The sequence below is a fragment of the Oncorhynchus mykiss genome, chromosome 2, assembly GCF_057628025.1.
Source record: "Oncorhynchus mykiss isolate SJ-2025 chromosome 2, ASM5762802v1, whole genome shotgun sequence".
Taxonomy (NCBI): Eukaryota; Metazoa; Chordata; class Actinopteri; order Salmoniformes; family Salmonidae; genus Oncorhynchus; species Oncorhynchus mykiss.
The window spans coordinates 38221671-38245313 of NC_143023.1; the positions used below are offsets into that span (position 1 = coordinate 38221671).

At 42.1% G+C, this 23643-nt stretch overlaps 1 protein-coding gene across 1 annotated transcript in view; it reads right to left on the reverse strand.

The window, feature by feature from the left end:
* LOC110489192 (glycoprotein endo-alpha-1,2-mannosidase-like protein) overlaps positions 1–17455 on the reverse strand; it is a 38319-nt gene extending 20864 nt beyond the window's left edge. Inside the window, exons 1-2 of the mRNA XM_021561815.3 lie at positions 16046–17455; positions 12357–12466 (exon numbers count right to left, since the gene is read on the reverse strand). Of these exons, the coding sequence (XP_021417490.3) occupies positions 12357–12466; positions 16046–16541 (606 nt within the window). The 5' untranslated portion in view covers positions 16542–17455. The remainder of the gene's footprint in view (positions 1–12356; positions 12467–16045) is intronic.
* Positions 17456–23643: the final 6188 nt, after the last annotated feature.

The following is a 23643-nucleotide window of genomic DNA, read 5'->3' on the forward strand; positions in this document are numbered from 1 at the left end:
CCTGAGCGGTAAGACGGCTGCGTGGGTCCATGGTGTTTATACTTGCGTACTATTGTTTGTACAGATGAACGTGGTAACTTCAGGCATTTGGAAATTGCTCCCAAGGATATTTCAGACTTGTGGAGGTCTAAAAAAAAAAATCTGAGGTCTTGGCTGATTTCTTTTGATTTTCCCATGATGTCAAGCAAAGAGGCACTGAGTTTGAAGGTAGGCCTTGAAATACATCCACAGGTTCACCTCCAACTGACTCAAATTATGTTAATTAGCCTATCAGAAGCTTCCAAAGCCATGACATCATTTTCGGGAATTTTCCAAGCTGTTTAAAGGCACAGTCAACTTAGTGTATGTAAACTTCTGACCCACTGGACTTGTGATACAGTGAATTATAAGTGACATAATCTGTAAACAATTGTTGGAAAAATGTAGATGTCTTAACCGACTTGCCAAAACTATAGTTTGTTAACAAGAAATTTGTGGAGTGGTTGAAAAACAAGTTTTTATGACTCCAACCTAAGTGTATGTAAACTTCTAACTTCAACTGTACATGTCAGCAACCACAGCTAATGAAGTCACTGAAACCCTTAACAAGGAATTGCAGTCAGTTGTGGAATGAGTGGCCAGTAATAAACTGGTCCTGAACATCTCTAAAACTAAGAGCATTTTATTTGGTACAAATCATTCCCTAAGCTCTAGACCTCAGCTGAATCTGGTAATGAATGCTGTGGCTGTTGGACAAGTTGAGGAAACTAAATTACTTGGTGTTACCTAAGATTACAAACTGTCATGGTCAAAAACATATAGGTTCAATGGTTGTAAAGATGGGGATAGGTCTGTCTGTGATAAAGAGATGGTCTGATATTTTGACACCACACTCCACTGTAGTTTGATCTTATCTTGATTCTTGTCCAGTCGTGGTCAAGTGCTGCTAAGAAAGACCTAGTTAAGCTGCAGCTGGTCCAGAACAGAGCAGAACGTCTTGTTCTTCATTGTAATCAGAGGGCAAATATAAATACTATGCATGCCAGTCTCTCTTGAGGAGGAGAGACTGACTGCATCACTTCCTGTTTTTATAAGAAACATTCATGTCTTGAAAATTCCAAATTGTTTGCATAGTCAAGTCACACACAGCTCTGACACACATACACTAACCCCACCAGACATGCCACCAGGGGTCTTTTCACAATCCCCAAATCCCAAACAAACTCAATAAAGTGCACAGTATTATATAGATCCATTATTGCATGGCACTCCCTTCATCTCCTATTGCTCAAATGAACAGCAAACCTTATTTCAAAAAACAGATAAAGCAACACCTCCCGGCACAACGCCCCTCCCCTATTGGACCGAGATATATATTTTTTTTACCCCTTTTTCTTCCCAATTTCATGGTATCCAATTGTTAGTAGCTACTATGTTGTCTCATTGCTACAACTCCCGTACGGGCTTGGGAGAGATGAAGGTTGAAAGTCAACCAAGCCGCACTGCTTCTTAACACAGCGCGCATCCAACCTGGAAGCCAGCCGCACCAATGTGTCATTTTTAAATGGAGGTAGTTCTATCCTTGAACTGTTCTTGTTTATTAATGTTCTGTATTATGCCATGCTCTACTTATCATCGAAAATTGAACCACAAATTGTGGCTGATATTTGAACCCCAGCTCTCAAGCATGTATAACTGCAACAGTCATATTTCTCGGCCAACAGAAGTGGACGAAGTGGGTGCCCAGAAATGTCCTCATACGATATTAACACTCACAAGTGTTAATATGTTGACCAATCTTTACAGACTGTGTTATAGGATTGTCTCAGACAATGACTGTTTCAGCACTGGTGTTATGCCATGACAAATAACCTGACACATATATCCCAAGTTCATTCGTCATCCCCTAAAGCCCAGTGAATCATAGTTCTATTCCAGCCGACTATTCCTCCATGAGGAACCGAGTGGCTGAACACACGATGGATCAGCTACGAAACAAATACAAAAATATTTAACTTGAATTTTTTAAGAGTAAGAGTGGAGAATTTCACTACTTTGAATTATATATGATCAATGTGGACCACTTTTCTTCTCTCGCAACGGGTTCTGCAGGGGCCCAGCATGAAAGAAACTGGATGGATAGAGCCGTAAGCAGAATGGAAGCAGCAACACCTCGCCAGTTTGATAACATACGTCTGCTGCTTTTGATGTAGATCCATCATTCTCACCTGACGCTTGATTAAATTCCTGTCTGAGCTCCGCCTCGCCACGCCCTGGTTCTGTCTGCCAAGACTTGCTTTGTCTTGGCCAAGTCGCAGTTGTAAATGAGAACTTGTTCTCAACTAGCTTACCTGGTTAAATAAAGGTGACATTTTATTTTAATTCTAAAGTAGCACTATACTATTAAATACTTTGTTATCGTTATGGGGTTAGCTAGTGTTTAACGCGGGCTGTGGAGATTAAAGTGCCAAACATGGTATAGGTTTAGCATGTTGTGCATTTTTCATGACTGGGAAATGTATTTTATGCTATAAAAATACTTATCATTATGGAGTTAGTATACCATTCACTATGGAGAATAAAGCTCTAAACATTTTACACATTGTTAGGCTATGCATGTTTTGTATTTTTCATGGAGTGGGAATTGTCTTTGTCTTATTATGGCGAGGAACTGTAGCCAAGTATAGTGCATTCGATTAAGATATGTTGGAGTAGGGGGTATGGCAGTAGTGAAATGAAAGTGAGTGGCTACTGGGCCTTCCTTACCAGTTGCCGTGGTAATGTAACTCTTGGTGACACCAAGGGCTCAAAGTGTCACCATGACATTGGGACAGAAGTGCGCTAATGGATTGGAGTGATGCAGGCTAAGGATGGGAGGCGAGGCGGTTTTAAACTGTTGTCCTGTATAGTTAAATGTAGACATGGGGAGAAAATTGTTGTTATCGCTAATGGTGTCAGCTAAGTGCTTCAGTGTCAGATGAAAATATCTTTGAATTCGGAGCCCCCTTGACAGGGTAGTTCACTATGGCTGTGTAGGCCATTCTTCTGAAATCCGTGTCGAAGGCGATAAGTGTAGGAACAGCTCTCCGTAATCTGATTAACATCTCAAGGCAAGGTATCATTAGAGAGAAAGTTACAACTCTTTCTGTGCTAATAACTTGGATTAAAAGCTGAGTGGCTCGGCTGTAAAAAAAAATAATAATCCATTTGTGTTTTTAAAGCCTGCCGTTTCACTGACTGTCTAATTATTTCTCCCTAAGAGAAAGAGCTGTCACCATCTCAACTCACGCTCGCCGCAGATGACACCGTTGGAATAGCCCGCTCATGTTCCACCCGAGACACATAAGCCCATTACACAGCAGCAATTTAGACATAAATGAGAGACCCAAGCAAACCAAGAGCATTTCTCACAGACAGGCCCAGCCCTATCACCATCACCAGAGCAAAGAATAGGCTGAATCGAGTAGAATACAACCTAATGCACTGTAACAGGCCCTTAGGAGGGGATTTCAACCATCCGTTAAACTACCAAGACAGCATTTCAAAACAGTCAACACCATACAGTATTGAACGTATCATGAGATGTTGCCGCTTCCTACTTCCAATAACGTTTCAGTTATATTCGTTCAATTCAGTAGGGTTCTACACGCTAAGTTGTCAACTTCTCATTAACATCAACGTCTAGCAGGCACACCAACTATGCACCCCAAATGGCACCCTAGTCCCTATGTAATGCACTACTTTTGACCAGGGCCCCTAATTAGTGCACTATCAATGGAATAGGGTGCCATTTGGGACACAACCAAGTCTTGTGAGATGGAAGATGGTAGCTGCATGCTGTGCTGGGCATCTGGAGATGGGGAAGTGTGCCTGACAGCATGGCCTGCCCACACATGGGCCTCTCTGTACTGCTGCTGCTGTGTAACATGCCCTACTTTTCTGCCCCTTGGGGCCCGGATTGTTCAGGGAGGAAAACTGAGTCATGGGACCATTACCCCCGCCTATCCCGATCTCTCCCCCCCCCCCCCCCCCCGAGCCCACAAACAGCCCCTCAAGGGCCAAAGGGGAGTTTCAGCCTGAGCTACTCTCCAAGCAAGCAGAGTGTGACCACAATTGTTCAACTCAGTGGAGCTCTGGAGCCTTCAACCGCAAGAGGATGTGCTCTTAAACTCCAACCGTGCATACATAATATAAAAGCTGTGTGGGTGTCCATACTTGATTTTGGGACTTTTTCCGATGCTATTCTTATATAAACAAAACAGTCTGTTTTCTGCAATGTCATCTAGTGTAAGGTCCTAGATTTGGGAGTCTAAGTCAGTGCCATAGTAGTATTGCCTGGCTACCCAGACTCCTCGCTCCGACCAAACGCTACGCCACACCCACCATAGAGGTTCGTTTATTTTCCGTAATGAGTCTGGATCGGAGTACCTCCTCAATCCTTCACCAAATGTGAACACTCGGGCCGTCTGATTGGTCCAAAAACTGATGGGTTGGGCCAGAGCCAGAACACATGTGGGTTTGATACTCTGATTGGTTTGAGACGATCCAATCGCTGATGACTTTGTTTTGTACAACACCCCTCGTGCCCACCGTCACCACAAACGACCCCAACCCTGGTAGACTAGTCTAGACCTGTTCTGGCCTGTTTTTCTAAGGCTTTTTCAGACTGTGAAGATTCAGCGTGTCTGTCTCGGGACTGTCTGCTGTTATTCTGACCACGTCACACACAGAGCTCCCTTGGATTGCTCTGCTAAGTGGCAAGTTATAAAGGCTCTGTAGCCTCATTGGGATCACCTCAGCTCAGACTGCAAAGAGAAGTTCCGTCACGACAGATCTGACAGGAGAGGGATGACAAGACTGATAAACAGAGAGATGGACTGACTGAGCAGGTACCATGTAAGACGTTCACCTGCAACAGTGACAAACACTTCACGCTGGTGCCCCCTAATGACTTTTTCTCCTAGTCTCTTTCTTTGACAACACCGTTTGTGTCCATGAAAGATAACATCATTTATCGTTCATGTACTGCATTCACATTTCCTTTGAAGAGGCTATTTGGGACCTCAAATAAATGATTGCTCACTTTTGCTCCGAAGGATCCTTCAGAAGGAGCACAATAAAAAAAAAGATACTCCAAGTGAGCTGTACTGGCTTGATCCGGCAGACTCTCCCTCCGAAGGAGCACAATAGAATGTACTGTACATGGAAGTCAAAGAGCACTATGATGAAGTGAGATGGTGGGATGCTGCCGCTGAGAATAAAGGTCCGAATCCTACCTTGAAACCCATATGCTTAACACGTTTTTGCATAAGTCATGCATTGATAACAATGGGTCAAGTTATGCCCATGGATCTTATGTTAGGACTCAACCAAGAACGATTATGCATTCTACTGCTCATCCCCCATCTTACGTATTGGTGTGAAAGAGGAGGCACAATTATACATTTTGATTTGCCTTGTCTTTGCAGAACATTCCAGGAAGATTGTAATGCAACAGGGCCTCTTTTGCTTCAGAAAAATAAATGTTTGCGTGCGTCGCAGCTCAAAATTATTAGAGACCCAAGACATTTTTCTACGGTCAGCAGTTTGTGAAGATTTTTCACTAAAGGCACTCCAACAATTACTTACTTACTTACTGACTTTATTGTCCCCATGGGGAAATTCTGTTGCAGTGTCATGTACACATTTAAAGTGGCGTTTAAATACAAAACAAAATGATCAATACAACTTTCATAACAGTTACATACCAATAAAAATAATAATAGTAAGAAATAAGAAATAAAACATTTTTTTTTTTTTAAAGACTAGCCTGCTGACCTTAGGGGAACATTCGCCCAAGCTATTTAGGAGGGATATCACACCTGGCACAAATGATTGTCTCGCTCTGTTTTTCCTGCTGACGGGTGCCCTATACCTGCGCCCAGAGGGGAGTAATTCAAAGTCCAGGTACAGGGGGTGACTTGGGTCTAAAATTATTTTGTAAGCCTTATGGAGACCTTAAAGATCTCATCCAGGCCTGTCTGTTTGACTCCAAGTACCTTGCTTGCTGTGGTAATAATCCTTCTCAGCATGTTTCTCTGGCTGATAGTGGCGTTGCCAAACCAACAAACAATACAAAAAGTTAAAATACTCTCAATAAAGGATTTGTGAAACAGAGTCAGTATAGTACAGTCTATATTAAAAGAACCCAACTTTTTGAGAAAGTACAGTCTCTGTTGGCTCTTTTTGTAGATCAGGTTTGTACATTTACTCCACTGAAGTTTATTGTCCGAAAGGACACCCAGATATTTATATTCCTCTACAATTTCTATACTCTGGCCTCTGATAGATGTTGCAGAGGTAGGTGTTGTACGCTTCCTGAAGTCTATGCACATCTCTTTGGTCTTGTTGGTATTGAGGACCAAGTGTGATTCCTCACACCACTCTACAAAGTCATCTAGGATCGGGCCATGATGTTCCTCGTCATCATGCAACAGGCTGATCAAGGCAGTGTCATCAGCAAACTTAACGAGGTGTCTGTCAGTATGGGAACTAGTACAACTATTAGTGTACAAGATGTACAGGAGTGGGGACAAAACACATCCCTGAGGAGAGCCTGCATATATCCGACACATGGGGACCTATTTTGACTCGCTGTGAGTGTTGGCTCAGAAAGTCCAACAGCCACAAAACCAGCCCCCCATCTAAGGAGAAGTCCCGAATGAGTCTCTGTGCCAGAATGTAAAGCTGGATTGTGTTGAAGGCAGAAGAAAAGTCAACAAACAGAACCCTAACATGGGATTTGGCCCCCTCTAGATGTCTGTAGACCATGTTAAGGAGGGTAAGAATGGCATCATCAACTCCTCTGCTAGGCTGATAGGCAAACTGAAATGGGTCGAGGAGCTTCTGGGTGACACTGAGAATATGACTTTTCACAATTTTCCCAAGGCATTTCATTACTAAGGATGTCAAGGCGACAGGGCGGTAGTCATTCAGCACAGTGGGATTAGATGCTTTTTTAGGAAATTGTATAATTATTGAGTTTTTCCACAATATTGGCACGTGTTGCTGGTCGAGTGAGGATTGGAAAATGTCTGTAAAAACACCAGCCAGTTGTTCAGGACAGTGCTGTAACACATGTCCACTTATTTTGTCTGGGCCTGGGCTTTTGTATGTGTTTCATCCCCTGAACAACTTCAGAACATCAGACCGTTGAACAACAACTCTCTCAAACATTTGTAATGATGCTTCCATTTGTTTTACCTCCGACACGAAGATGTCTGATTCAAATCTTGAGAAGAAAACATTCAGTTCATTAGCCATGTTCTGGCCCTCATATCCCCCAAGGTCAGCACTGGTTTTCCCCCCTGCCTATGTGGGGGGCGTTAATCCCTTGCCAGGCCACCCTTGCGTATCCTGAGGACAGGGTCCTCTCCACCCTTTGCTTGTATGCCTCCTTGTCCACCAGTATCTATGTTTTGATCTCACGTTGTACATCTCTTAAAGCCTGTCTATCACCCCCAGCATAAACTGCCTTCTTCCTATCAAGTAGTGATTTTAGATGTTTTGATACCCAAAGCTTGTTGTTAGGGAAGATTTTACAGGTCTTAGTAGGCACAGCTGACTCAACACAGAAGTTTACATCATCTGAAATAACATCTGTGAGTTCATCCAGATCAGAGCTGCTGTCCTCAAATACCTCCCACATTGTACAGTCAAAACACCCCTGGAGACAAGTGATACTGTTGTCATTCCAGATCTGGACAGTTTTAACTGTGTAGTGGTGGAGGGAGATCCATTTTTGGACTTTTAAAATAATGATACACTACATGACCAAAAGTATGTGGACACCTGCTCTTCGAACATCTCATTCCAAAATCATGGGCATTAATATGCAGTTGGTCCCCCTTTTGCTGCTATAACAGCCTCCAATCTTCTGGGAAGGCTTTCCACTAGATGTTGGAACATTGCTGCGGGGACTTGCTTCCATTCAGCCACAAGAGCGTTAGTGAGGTCGGGCACTGATGTTCGGCGATTAGGCCTGGCTTGCAGTCGGTGTTCCAATTCATCCCAAAGGTGTTCGTTGGGGTTGAGGTCAGGGCTCTGTGCAGACCAGTCAAGTTCTTCCTCACCGATCTTGACAAACCATTTCTGTATGGACCTCGCTTTGTGCACAGGGGCATTGTCATGCTGAAACAGAAAAGGCCCTTCCCCAAACTTTTGCCACAAAGTTGAAAGCACAGAATTGTCTAGAATGTCATTGTATGCTGTTGCATTAAGATTTCCCTTCACTGGAACTAAGGCGCCTAGCCCGAACCATGAAAAACAGCCCCAGACCATTATTCCTCCTCTACCAAACTTTACAGTTGACACTATGCATTTGGGCAGGTGGCATTCTCCTGGTATCCATTACATGAAGCTCCAGACGAACAGTTCTTGTGCTGATGTTGCTTTCTGGGGCAGTTTGGAACTCGGTAGTGAGTGTTGCAACTGAGGACAGATGATTTTTACATGCTTCAGTACTCGGTGGTCCCATTCTGTTCGCTTGTGTTGCCTACCACTTCACAGCTAAGCCGTTGTTGCTCCTAGACGTTTCCACTTCACAATAACAGCACTTACAGTTGACTGGGGCAGCTCTAGGAGGGCAGACATTTGACGAACTGACTTATTGGAAAGGTGGCATCCTATGATGGTGCCACATTGAAAGTCACTGAGCTCTTCAGTACGGGCCATTCTACTGCCAATGTTTGTCTATGGAGATTGCATGGCTGTGTGTTCGATGTTATCCACCTGTCAGCCAAGGGTGTGGCTGAAATCGTCAAATCCAGTCATTTGAAGGGGTGTCCACATACAGTGTTTATAGTGTATCTGGGCCCCATCCCTTAGCTTTTTACAAAAAAGTGGCAACAACTTAGTTGTTGCTTGTTAAAGTTATCTTTCCCTACTTTGGCTTTATTTTTTTTACTGCTCTCTCTTATTAGTAAAACTGCACTTTTTTGGTGGAAAAAATATAGGCAATTAGCTCGGACCTCTGTACTGTAACGTCCCGCTTTTTGTTCGATTACTTATGCTTATAAGGACTGAGGTCGGGGAGTTTGATATAGTTTAGTTTAACTTTACTTAGAGTACGCCGGCATTACAGGGTTATTCACGAGGCTTCCGAGCACATCTATCGGTCCTGTGTAAAACATGGAACTGGACTATTTCTGTACAATTACACGGACTGGATTACGGAATAACATTCACAACTTTACATGTACAACAGACATTTATTTTCTATACTTGTGCTCTTATAAATATTAATTTTGAAAATCGGACTGCATTATTTGCATGATTTTCTATGTAGCAGAGATTCTCATGCAAACACAAAAACGAATCCGCTCTCAATTGTCTTTAAATGCGACCGTGTGTTGAGCAAACACAGCGTGTGTATTATTGATGCAACACAGCTGGAGAAAAGGGCTCTAGCTTAAGCCTGTCTCTCTTGTCACACTGCACTCGGTCCACATTCATTCACACAGGCACGAGGCTCGCAATGCCCCTAAAAGCAGTCTTTAAAGGCCCAGTGCAGTCAAAAACGTGATTTCCTGTGTTTTATATATATTTCAATACTTTCTGGTTGGAATAATATTGTGAAATGGTGAAAATCATAATAATGACATTTTAGTATAAGACCTGTTTGAAAAGACCGCCTGAAATGTCAGCCTGTTGCGGAAGGATGGAGTTTTAGCCTGCCTGGTGACATCACCAAATCAAATCAAATGTTATTTGTCACATACACATGGTTAGCAGATGTTAATGCGAGTGTAGAGAAATGCTTGTGCTTCTAGTTCCGACAATGCAGTAATAACCAACGAGTAATCTAGCTAACAATTCCAAAACGACTACCTTATACACACAAGTGTAAAGGGATAAAGAATATGTACATAAAGATATATGAATGAGTGATGGTACAGAGCGGCATAGGCAAGATGCAGTAGATGGTATCGAGTACAGTATATACATATGAGATGAGTATGTAAACAAAGTGTCATAGTTTAAAGTGGCTAGTGATACATGTATTACATAAAGATGCAGTAGATGATATAGAGTACAGTATATACGTAGACATATGAGATTAATAATGTAGGGTATGTAAACATTATATTAAGTAGCATTGTTTAAAGTGGCTAGTGATATATTTTACATCAATTCCCATCAATTCCCATTATTAAAGTGGCTGGAGTTGAGTCAGTGTGTTGGCAGCAGTCTGATGGCCTTGAGATAGAAGCTGTTTTTCAGTCTCTCGGTCCCAGCTTTGATGCACCTGTACTGACCTCGCCTCGCGGGATGAACTGACCTCGCCTCGCGGGATGAACAGGCAGTGGCTCGGGTGGTTGTTGTCCTTGATGATCTTTATGGCCTTCCTGTGACATCGGGTGGTGTAGGTATCCTGGAGGGCAGGTAGTTTGCCCCCGGTGATGCGTTGTGCAGACCTCACTACCCTCTGGAGAGCCTTACGGTTGTGGGCGGAGCAGTTGCCGTACCAGGCGGTGATACAGCGCGACAGGATGCTCTCGATTGAGCATCTGTAGAAGTTTGTGAGTGCTTTTGGTGACAAGCCGAATTTCTTCAGCCTCCTGAGGTTGAAGAGGCGCTGCTGCGCCTTCTTCACGATGCTGTCTGTGTGGGTGGACCAATTCAGTTTGTCTGTGATGTGTACGCCGAGGAACTTAAAACTTACTACCCTCTCCACTACTGTTCCATCGATGTGGATCCGGGGGTGTTCCCTCTGCTGTTTCCTGAAGTCCACAATCATCTCCTTAGTTTTGTTGACGTTGAGTGTGAGATTATTTTCCTGACACCACACTCCAAGGGCCCTCACCTCCTCCCTGTAGGCCGTCTCGTCGTTGTTGGTAATCAAGCCTACCACTGTTGTGTCGTCCGCAAACTTGATGATTGAGTTGGAGGCGTGCGTGGCCACGCAGTCGTGGGTGAACAGGGAGTGCCAAGGGAAGTGCCATGGGATCTTTAATGACTTCAGAGAGTCAGGACACCCGTTTAACGTCCCAACCGAAAGACGGTACCCTACACAGGGCAGTGTCACTGCCCTGGGCATTGGGAGAGTGTCTCCTACTGGCCCTCCAACACCACTTCCAGCAGCATCTGATCTCCTATCCAGGAACTGACCAGGACCAACCCTGCTTAACTTCAGAAGCAAGCCAGCAGTGGTATGCAGGGTGGTATGCTGCTGGCATACCAGTATTAAAACAAACAAACACACAAATGCAAGTCATCCTGCCGCACAGCTGTCTACTGACACACAGATACACAACCAGAGGTGTCCTGCCCATATGGGCCACAAGAGCACATGCCCCCTCAGATTTGTCCTGTTTTTTATTTTTCAGATGTTAAATGAATTACTCAACTTAATTTTTAAGCCCACGCTTTATCATAACTTTTTATTAAAAAAAATATCTGTCAGCGGTATTTTGCAGAGGGGCACACACAAAAAGAGGTATGCTTAGATAACGCAGGCAGAAAAATATACATTGTTTTTACATAGAATTATGCATAATGATTATTGCTCTTGAATGCTGGAAAATGCTGTTTCAGGTGTTTGAAAAATTCACCCCTGGATATACCACCCAAAGTGCTATATACCGAAATGCAGCATGCACCACTTAAACTGCCTTAAAGGGTCTTAGACACATTCTCACAGACTTCCAACCGCTCAGGGTGAATGGATACACACCACTCAAACGGCTGTGTGGCTATTTTTATATATCGGTTATGTCATCAAAGATTCTGCCGGATCAAGCCAGTACAGCTCACTTGCAGTATCTTTTTTCCTTTAAACATCTTGAATAGCTACTACGTCTCTGCTGCATCTGATGTGCATCTACCATCTGATGTTACACGTATTGAATTACGAAGAAGGGGCCCTCTAAAAGTTTCATGAGCTTCAATGCAGTCCGTGACAGCAGGCAGAGGGGACTCGATGACTCGACGTTGATGCAGTCGTTATCTCTGGGATGGCATTTTCCAACCTAATTGGCAATAGGTCATGTAGTTCCCTGATGTGTTTCCCTGCTCATCAAGTCCCATAAACAACAGTTCCCGCAGGCAGCTTTATTATGTCCCCTCTGCTCTTAGTTAGAGATGTCCTCATCCTCCCTGCCCGTTGCCTACTCAAAGTCATGGCACACTTGGCTATCAACTTTTTTGAAGTAATGGTATACTATTGTGTATTACAATACTATTGTACAGTATTAAGATCTGTTTACCATTTGGTTGTGTAAATGTGTTCTTTGGAAGATTCCTTACCAAAGCACACATTCTTATCCAGAACTCATGAATCCCAAACACTGATTCCAAAGCAAAGTGTCTGTCTGTCTCTCTGTCGGTCTGTTCCTTACCTTGAGGTTGTGTCTGTGAGCAGCGTCTAGGACGGCCGGCACCAGGTCCTCTGTGGGCTCCCCGTTGTCATCGGCCAGGCCCGGAGGATACCAGGACAGCACCAGCACCCCTAGACCACACAGGACAAGTCTCTCTCAGTCTCCACACAGGACATTTCAGGTTGGCTAAACCCCACACAAACATATAATTACTAGAATGGGGAAATAAAATGACGAGAAAGGGAAAAGCCCCTCATAGCATGGCAATTTTACAATACAATCAATATGGCTGCTGGTCCACCTATCACAGAACATTGACTTCAATGTCCATTCTAGTCATTCTCTTTCAATGACCACACATCTCTGATACCCAATCCTGAACCTCATGATGTCCCTGTTACACCATTTTAAGTCGTATTGATCAGTGTGATGTTGACATTGATATATGTGATCGTTACCTACATCCCCTAAGGGTTCCGGATTGGCTTGAAGGACTTATTGATGTGATTGCTGCCGTATGCATGCAGCTAATTGATCAAGTCATGTCCACTTTGGTCACTAGCTGTGTGGAATATTTGATTACAATATCTAAAAAGTAATGTATTAAAAAGTTATGTCCGCACGATTCATTTTATTATGGGCTCCTCGCGTTGTGGTATCAGTCACCGCTGCCAGCAGGATGCTTTTTGGAATTTTTGATGGGTCTTTGTGCCAGTGGCTTTAATTAAATGGACTCTTTTTAACTAAGCACATTCAGTTGCCCTTTCTGTGTTCCATCTGTCACAGTGTTCGGTTTAGGGGGAAGGGAATGGAAAGAAAGGGGAAAGGAAAATAATTTCCCGGATGGTGTACAATAACCAGTTCAGCCGAAGGCAGACAACATTAGCATGGCTCGATTGGCTGTCCCATCAGTCGTTTATGAACACTTGTTTTCACACCCAACTCCAAGGCATCAACACTCCCATTTTGGTCAATAAAAGTAGCTTACATGTTTTTATTTAAAACATAGGCTACTTATTTCAGACAATGTACATGCCACTTCCGATTATGGTTTTCAGTGCTGACCTTTGCAGTGGACAGTCATGGCCACTTACTGATAATACTTAAGATCTCCTTCTACTGACCAAGGATTTTCAATAACTTTCTCGAGTAAAAAGGGGACATCCTACTCGCGTGGCCTACTTCTGACTTTCAACTGTTTGTATGTTCGATTTCAGTGAAATACAGAAAAGCAGTAAACACATATTATTCAAGTGTTCAATTGTTCACGTTCAAGGTTGCTTGGAAGTGGATGTCAAGATAAACGCAGTTCCGAAACGACTGTGAGAAAAGGCTGCTGGTGGGATTAGGTGAGCGTGCGGAGCTGTCCACTACATGAGTGCTGAAATAAACCGGCAAACCGCAGGATAAGTGAAAAAAATGAGTCGTGCGGCCATAACTTTTTAATACACGCGACCATGGCTTTTTAGATATTGTAATCAAATATTCCATACAGCTTGTGGACATGGCTTGATCAATTATCTGCATGCATACTGTGTGTGCAAGTGGCCTGCTGTGCTGGCTGCTTGACAGAACAGTTTTTGATATTCCCCTCTATCAGGGTGTGGACAAGAATTTATCTGGCTGCAACATAGACATGTATGAGCTATCACTTCATGCGTGTACTGAAGGACGCTTACTATTACGATTAAAACAGAATGTCTATAGAGTCACTGCATGTAGGAAGGCAAATTTCATCACTCAGATATGAGGCATCACTTATGCTGTCTAAAGATACAGTAGAATGGTTGTCTGTTGGAATAAGGAAGACAGACATCACGAGCAATGTGCAACGCAAGCAATGTATTCCAAATGAGCCATAACAGTATACATCTGGCAGGATATATAAACTATATGCATCAAAGTGAGTCATTCAAGTCAGTGGAACTATTGAGTGATGTTGGCACATATACAGTTGAAGTCGGAAGTTTACATACACTTAGGTTGGAGTCATTAAAACTTGTTTTTTAACCATTCCACAAATGTCTTGTTAACAAACTATAGTTTTGGTAAGTCAGCTAGGACATCTATTTTATGCATGACACAAGTAATTTTTCCAACAATTGTTTACAGACAGATTATGTCACTTATAATTCACTGCATCACAATTACAGTGGGTCAGAAGTTTACATACACTAAGTTGACTGTGCCTTGAAACAGCTTGGAATGTTCCAGAAAATGATGTCATGGCTTTAGAAGCTTCTTATAGGCTAATTGACATCATTTGAGTCAATTGGAGGTGTACCTGTGGATGTATTTCAAGGCCTACCTTCAAACTCAGTGCCTCTTTGTTGACATCATGGGAAAATCAAAAGAAATCAGCAAAGACCTCAGAAAATAAATTGTAGACATCCACAAGTATTTTTATCCTTGGGGGCAATTTCCAAATGCCTGAAGGTACCACATCCATCTGTACAAACAATAGTATGCAAGTATAAACACAATGGGACCACGCAGCCGTCATTCCGCTCAGGAAGGAGACACGTTCTGTCTCCTAGAGATGAAGTACTTATGTGTGAAAAGTGCAAATCAATCTCACAATAACAGCAAAGGACCTTGTGAAGATGATGGAGGAAACAGGTACAAACGTATCTATATCCACAGTAAAACAAGTCCTATATCGACATAACCTGAAAGACCGCTCAGCAAGGAAGAAGCCACTGCTCCAAAACCGCCATTAAAAAAGCCAGACTACGGTTTGCAACTGCACATGGGTACAAAGATTGTATTTTTTGGAGAAATGTCCTCTGGTCAGATGAAACAAAAATAGAACTGTTTGGCCATAATGACCATCATTATGTTTGGAGGAAAAAGGGGGAGGCTTGCAAGCTGAAGAACCCCATCCCAACCGTGAAGCACGGGGTTGTCATGTTGTGGGGGTGCTTTGCTGCAGGAGGGACTGGTGCACTTCACAAAATTGATGGCATCATGAGGCAGGAAAATTATGTGGATATATTGAAGCAACATCTCAAGACATCAGTTATAGCTTGGTCGCAAATGGGTCTTCCAAATGGACAATGACCCCAAGCATACTTCCAAAGTTGTGGCAAAAGGGTTTAAAGACAACAAAGTTAATGTATTGTTGTGGCCATCACAAAGCCCTGACCTCAATCCCATAGAAAATTTGTGGGCAAAACTGAAAAAGCGTTTGCGAGCAAGGAGGCCTACAAACCTGACTCAGTTCTGTCAGGAGGAATGGGCCAAAATTCACCCAACTTACTGTGGGAAGCTTGTGGAAGACTACTCGAAATGTTTGACCCAAGTTAAACAATTTAAAGGCAATGCTACCAAATACTAACTGAGTGTATGTAAACTTCTGACCCACTTGGAATGTGATGAAAGAAATAAAAGCTGAAATTGATCATTCTCTCTACTATTATTCTGACGTTTCACATTCTTAAAAGTGGTGATCCTAAATGACCTAAAACAGGGAATTTTTACTAGGATTAAATGTCAGGAATTGTGAAAAACTGAGTTTAAATGTATTTGGCTAAGGTGTCTGTAAACTTCCGACTTCAACTGTAGATCCTATTGTAGCTGTGCTCAAAGTAGAACAAATGTAACAACTTTACAGTTAACTGGACAAGCACTGCAGCAGCAAGACTAATGCGAATGTTAAAACTTGTTTGTATGTTTCAGTATAGAATAACCACTGCACCTTTGCACTCTACCTGCAGCAGCCGCTCCAATCTGCTCCATGTGTGACTCCAATAGATCCGGATCTCTCGAGCTGTACGGACCGAGCTCAGGGTAGAAACTGGAGCCGATGTCCTCCGGTGGCATATGCCTCCCTTTAGGGTAACTGGCGGCGATTTTGGGGTCCCAATGTGGCACGAGGACATGGTCCCAGTGCATGTATTTCCCATCCATCGACGGGTTCCCGTACCACACGCTGTAAAATATGTGGACGTCGTAAAATATGGTTCCTTCAGGTCCAGAGTTTGATAAAACTACTTTGGCGCGTACCTGCCCCGGGGAGGAGACGGAGTCTTGGGACACCGAGCGCCGGTCCATCCTTCCTCCAATCATCGGCAGGAGGCCCAACCCCGGGGCCAGGTCCGAGAACCCATCGCTCGGCTTCAGAGTTCTCAAACCCATCATGGTTCCGAAAACGAAGAGTGTAAATAAGAACAGAGCTATGCACGTTTTCTTCCGCAGCCTGGCCATTGCGGATAGATTGTCTCGTAGAGGCGATTCCTGCTGGAGTGAACCGGGGTTCGTGTTCGGCTGAAGTCAGCGGTGTGAATAAAACGTGCTTTTCTCCAAACGTCGTATAGCCTATAGGCAGTATACTATAACAGTTAGCCTATCTTACAAGTTCACCTACTACACTCTAGGAAAGTATACAATGCAGGCCTTCATATAGAGTATTCATAAATGCAGTCGCTGTCGGAACGCTGAAAATGTACAACTTTATGATTAATAGCCTAACTATTAGCCTACATGATTGCGGATGAAGCCTAATGGTCGCGTTGCATGACGCAGTGGAATCTGTCATTGCATTTAGATCTCAGTGATGTGAAATTATTTGGCCCTTTATCAGGTTAACATGCGGAGTTAACTTGCTCAATTCAATCAGTTAACAGAATATCGATGTCTTAAGGAGCGCACTTTACCTTGTTGTAGTGGAGATTGTGAAATAAGGATGCATGACACATTTTGTATTAGTGTTCCCCAATTGCAATGATGAAGGCTATACCACCATCTGATTATATGAGCTCTTGGAGAAAATGTGCACATTTCGAGTTAAGAATAGTCTCCATGTCAAGTGATCAAATCTCGCTGATATCTTTCTATCGTCTATAGGCTAGTCAGATGTTGGCTCCTGATGGCTTAATTGCCGTCACCCTGTTACACTATTTCGCTTTTCGCTGCTACGCTATTTCGCTTTTCGCTGCTGGCTCGATATATCTCCTACACAATGCTTTACATTAGGCTGGCAAGTAAACCCACGTGGGGACAGCAACGAAAACGTTCTAAATCCAATGCAACAAGATCCTGGACGTGCACACTCCGTGGTCGCTGTCCATGGTATTCACCATCAGCGATGGCTGCTTTTTACCGTCCATGTTTTGCTACATGGAGGCGGAGCTTTTAACGGCCCGGTGTTATACTGAGATTTGTTTGGCGCAAGGGGACTGGTGGATGGCAACTATAGGCTATGCATGTACCTATACACAGTAGGATATTGGAGCCTTATTGATGATGATAATAGACTGTAAATTACATACACAATAAAGCCAGGGTTGGAAAGTTGCAGTGTAGCCTACAGGATGAAAATGCTGTCAAATGAACAATGAAGCCATATAGACTCCAGTCTTTAACTCGTAACTTCTTCCTTTCCAATGAGGTGGTCATCTGTGAAAGTGGTATTGACTTAACCCATAACAGTCTAAGCCCTGTCTTAGCCATGGGGGTCAACTAAGCTATATGGAATTGTTTTAAGAAGATCATACCAAGGACAATTTAGCAATTTGATTTTGAATGTTAAGACCCCTTGAAGTATAACAAAAATATATAAAAAAAATATTTGATGCAAAGTTATTTTTGGCGTAACTTCTATTAGACCATATAAACGCATTGAATAACAGATTCACTACATGGGATAACAGATTGTCCCCAAAAAATAATCTAAAGGAAGTTTGTTCTGAAGTGGTTGTCCTATATCTGAAAAAAATAAAAGCAAGATCAGGAAACATATATATATATATATACACTACGGTCAAAAGTTTTAGAACACCTACTCATTCAAGGGTTTTTCTTTATTTTTTTCTATTTTCTATATTTTGGAATAATAGTGAAGACATCAACACTATGAAATAACAGATAGGGAATCATGTAGTAACCAAAAAAGTTTAAAACAAATCTAAATATATTTCATATTTGAGATTATTCCAATAGCCACCCTTTGCCTTGATGACAGCTTTGCACACTCTTGGCATTCTCTCAACCAGCTTCACCTAGAATGCTTTTCCAACAATCTTGAAGGAGTTCCCACATATGCTGAGCGCTTGTTGGCTGCTTTTCCTTCACTCTGCAGTCCGACTCATCTCAGACCATCTCAATTTGGTTGAGGTTGGGGGATTGTGGAGGCCAGGTCATCTGATGCAGTACTCCATCACTCTCCTTCTTGGGTGCCTATTTGAAGAATCTCAAATCTAAAATATATTTTGATTTGTTTAAAAAAAATTGGTTACTACATGATTCCATATGTGTTATTTCATAGTTATGATGTCTTCACTATTATTCTACAATGGAGAAAATAGTCAAAATAAAGAAAAACCCTTGAATGAGTAGGTGTTCTAAAACTTTTGACCGGTAGTGTATATTTTTACATGTATTTAACCCTTTATTTTTTTGCCACTAAACAGACTCCATAAATACTTCCATTATTTTTTTCAACTGGTACCGGGAACCTTCTGATTAGTTTTGTGATGGCTTTGGGCATAGTTTGTAGGCCAAACTGTTTGGGCTGTACAGGTGATTTTGGGGGGTGTCTCATGATCTGACAAACATAGCACTAGCTCTGTCACCTTTCACCACAGATGCAGAAGTGTGACATTGGCGGATGTGGTGGATTGAGAAGCATCCAATGCAAAAAAGTTATCTCTATCTTAAAATTACAGATTTTTATAGGGATTTTTTTATTATGCTAATTAGATTTCTGCAGGGGCGCAGACATCGACTCTAGGGTTTCAATAAGCTCTCATTCACTCACTCTCTCACACACACACACACACACACACACACACACACACACACACACATACATACACATACAGTATGAACTCATTAGTTCATTGGCATATTTCTAACCTTCGTGAAAGGGAAAAAGCTCCAGGGTGTCTGTCACATTGTTTCAACATCCTCATCAGCAGCCGTATGTCTACCTACAACGGATAAACCGCAGCGCAGAGGTCAGCGTCAGTACGTCAGGTGTCAAATAAAGTCACATAAGAGAAGGCGTAGGAAGCAAGGGCTGTGCATAACTCATAGGGACTGATTCTTGTTTGTTTGCTTTTGTCCGTTGGTTTGCAAAACTTCAAAAGCATCATCACAACTTGACTTTCCTGAACTATTTGTGTATGGACAAAGCAGTTCTAGGACTACTGTATTCTATTGCGTAAAGCCAACTGTAGAACATTTTTACAAGACTGATAATAAACTGCACTCTTAGATGGGGGGTTTCAAAAATGGTTCTTTAAAGGGGGGAGCAGCCGAAAAAGAATTTTAGGTTTTATATAACACCTTTTTCTCTCAGAGTGTAATCTCTCGTGGGAGAATTTTACTTCTGGGTAACCGAGATTAGAACACAAGCATTTCGCTACACCCGCAATAACATCTGCTAAATATGTGTATGCAACCAATAACATTGTATTTTATTTGGTTTTGAGATTACTTAGTTTAATACAAACTGCATGACATTATTTCAGTCTTCAGGTTTTGATCATCCCCGAATGAATCTCATCAAGCATCATAGTAGGGTATTCCTTCCCAGTGCATCTGATCATTTTGGAAAGTCAAACCTACATACTGTTTTCGTTTTAATTGTAGGGGGCGGCCTACTGTATTACCAACATGTATTGTGTGGTCATTAGCATATTATTTCAACAATTCCACATGGCAAACCTTATCTGTATTGTGGAAGAACTACAGTGGCCTCTAGTGGTAGATTATATTTGGCTCACTGTGCATGAACATCCAGCATCTTATGCTCAACTCTAAAAACTAGACCAACTCAAGGATGAAATCTTGACTCTCCTTTATACTGGGGCATTTCAATGGGAGAATTGTGAATGGATCTTTTCCTCTTTTTAACTATGCCTTGGTAGGCCTGTGTATGTGTACGTTTGGCTTTGTCAGTAGCTTACACCAGGTTTTCCCAAACTCGGTCCTGATGGTTCTGCATATCGTTGTAGCCTATTTGTTCAGATTTGATCATCAATCTATGTGAATGTGCTAAAAACGTGCATATGTGTATTTGGTGGGAAGTGCATGGTTGAGACTAGTCAGAATAGTACCTTTTCAACTTCAGTTGAAATATAAAATACACAATAATGCAACTATGTCTTCAAACTCTTGATGCAGATATATATTTGTACTGTATATACACTACATGGCCAAAAGTATGCGTAAACCCCTTTCAATTAGTGGATTCTGTAATTTCAGCCACACCCGTTGTTGACAGGTGTATAAAATCGAGCACACCGCCATGCAATCTCCATAGACAAACCTTGCCAGTAGAATGGCCTGTACTGAAGAGCTCAGTGACTTTCAACGTGGCACCATCATGGGATGCCACCTTTCCAACAAGTCAGTTCATCAAATGTCTGCCCTGTTAGAGCTGCCAAGCTGTAAGTGCTGTCATTCTGAAGTGGAACGTCTAGGAGCAACAACGGCTCAGCCGCGAAGTGGTAGGCCCTACAAGCTCACAGAACGGACCCCTGAATGCATAGCACGTAAGAACTGTCTGTCCTCAGTTGCAACACTTACTACCAAGTTCCAAACTGCCTCTGTAAGTAACATCGGCACAATAACTGTTCGTCGGGAGCTTCATGAAATGGTTTTCCATGGCCGAGCAGCCACACACAAGTCTAAGATCACCATGCGCAATGCCAAGCGTCGGCTGGAATGGTGTAAAGTTTGCCATCATTGGACTCTGGCGCAGTGGAAACCTGTTCTCCGGAGTGATGAATCACACTTCACTATCTGGCAGTCCAATTGACGAATCTGGGTTTGGCAGATGCCAGGAGAACGCTACCTGCCCAAATACATAGTGCCGACTGTAAAGTTTGGTGGAGGGGGAATAATAGTCCGGGGCTGTTTTTCATGGTTCGGGCTATGCACCTTAGTTCCAGTGAAGGGAAATATTAATGCTACAGCCTACAATGACATTATAGACGATTCTGTGCTTTCAACTTGTGGCAACAGTTTGGGGAAGGCCCTTTCCTGTTTCAGCATGACAATGCCCCTGTGCACAAAGCGAGGTCCATACAGAAATGGTTTGTCAAGATCAGTTTGGAAGAACTTGACTGGCCAGCACAGAGCCCTGACCTCAACCCCATTGAACACCTTTGGGATGAATTGAAACGCAGACTGCGAGCCAGGCCTAATTGCCCAACATCAGTGCCTGACCTCACTAATACTCTTGTGGCTAAATGGAAAACAGTCCCCGCAGAAATGTTCCAACATCTAGTTGAAAGCCTTCCCAGAAGAGTGGAGGCTGTTATAGCGGCAAAGTGGGGACCAACTCCATATTAATGCTCATGATTTTGGAATGAGATGTTCGATGAGCTGGTGTCCACATACTTTTGGCCATGTGTATTTTTTTAATATCCATAAGGGATCAATAAGGGATAACAAACGCATTTGATGAAACACTGTCTTATATGCCTATACATGATGGTCATTCCTTTTTGGGGGGCGGGGCATATTATTTTTGACCATATTGGCAAATGACTGCATGTCTTATCCATGGTTTGAAATAATAAATCATTATTTTTGATGTGTTACACAGGCAGCACAATTCTGACCTTTTTCAACCAATAGTATTTTGACCAATCAGATCAGAGTTTTTGCGAAAAATTAGGTAAAGGATCAGAATTGGTCTGCCTGTGTAAACTTTAGTTGAGCAACAGGTTGTGAACCAGTTCAATGTGTGGAGCTTATGTGCAACTGTGCTAATTATGAACTCTTACTGATGTGTGGAGCCTTATACAACAGTTTGTTTATCGTAGAGATGTAACATAAGCACTTTGTAGCTTATAGTTTAAAATTATTTTTTGTGTGTTTTGTTTTTAGAATGAAAACTTTGCAGAATTGACGGTGTCACCTTAACCCCACTGGAAGCAATTGCCATCGTTCTCCTCAACTACATTTTATGAGTCAATTCGTAATTGTATGATGCAACCTAATCAAGCTGTTCAATTATTTCGAACAAGAAACAGCACATTGTACAATGAACAAGACAATTACGTTTATATGGATGACACAGGACCTACTGCCAACTAGAATTAAAGTTATAAACAGAACCATCCATATATGGCTCATTAACCAATGAAGATAACGATTGATGGCGTTGTCTGTACCATCCACGCATTGGTTTTGGTTCCTCGTTTCAGTCTTTCGGTAAGGGAATACAAAAACCATTGGCCTACATAAGAAAACTCTCTTAGGCCCAGCAATCAAGAATACATTAAAACGTTTATTGAATTCTGTGAACCTCAACCTCTCTCCTTCGTTTAAACCACTTGTCTTGGTTATCTTTTCAACGACGATGTTTCAAATACCCACAAGGGGTCGTGGTGATAAGGATATCTAACACAGCCAAATGTTGAATCTAAAAATGGTTTATCTCTTCCTGAAACACATTTCCCTGACACTTTTATGTTTTTAACACGATTGTAAAAAAAAAAGTTAGCAAATTAACACTGCAGGGATTATTTTAACAGCATAACTTCATTATAATAAAGTATTATGTCATTTTCGTTCATATCATTGGTATATTCATTAAATAATGGGCAGATATATAATAAATACAATGGTAATAATACAAATAATTACTGTTGTATTATTATATTTGTACTATATTTTAAGCATCATAATTAGTATTATTATATAACTACTAGGCCTACACCACCTCAGAGCGAGGTCAATTAGAGCTTAAATAAGGGGAGTTATTTGGTTTATTTTTGCTTCATTAATCATTCTACAAGGAAAACAGTCAACAAGAGATTAACATTTGTGATCAATCATCATCGACCTGGGAATTCGTTATACCAGATAGGCCTGTTTTTTCATGCCACAATTCCAGAAGAGGTGTATGCTGGAGGCAATTGTTTCGTTTGCGTCGTTTCGGTTTTATTTCTTTAGGCTACTCTTCGAACTTCCTGATGAAGATTTGACTATGAATTGAATCAAAAAAAATCCACTGGCTACATCAAAATGCAGTGATTTGATGATGACCGAGCCAAACATCTTCGTAGCCATCCAGTCCCATTCCCCTCCCCCTCCCATGCGTCACCTCAAATGAACCACAACTGGTTGACTTACCTCTCCAAACCAACTTTTTGCATCCATCAGCAACATTGCGACAGCAGCAAAGTGACTGATTACGATGGAACACATTGAGTATTCAATATTAACCCAATCACGTTACACCTAATTTCGTCACCCAATTTCGAAAGCGAAATTGGCCTAGTTATAACATGGAGTTGTTTAGAATAGCATATTATATCCTCTATTATTTAAGGGATATTTATTTAACATA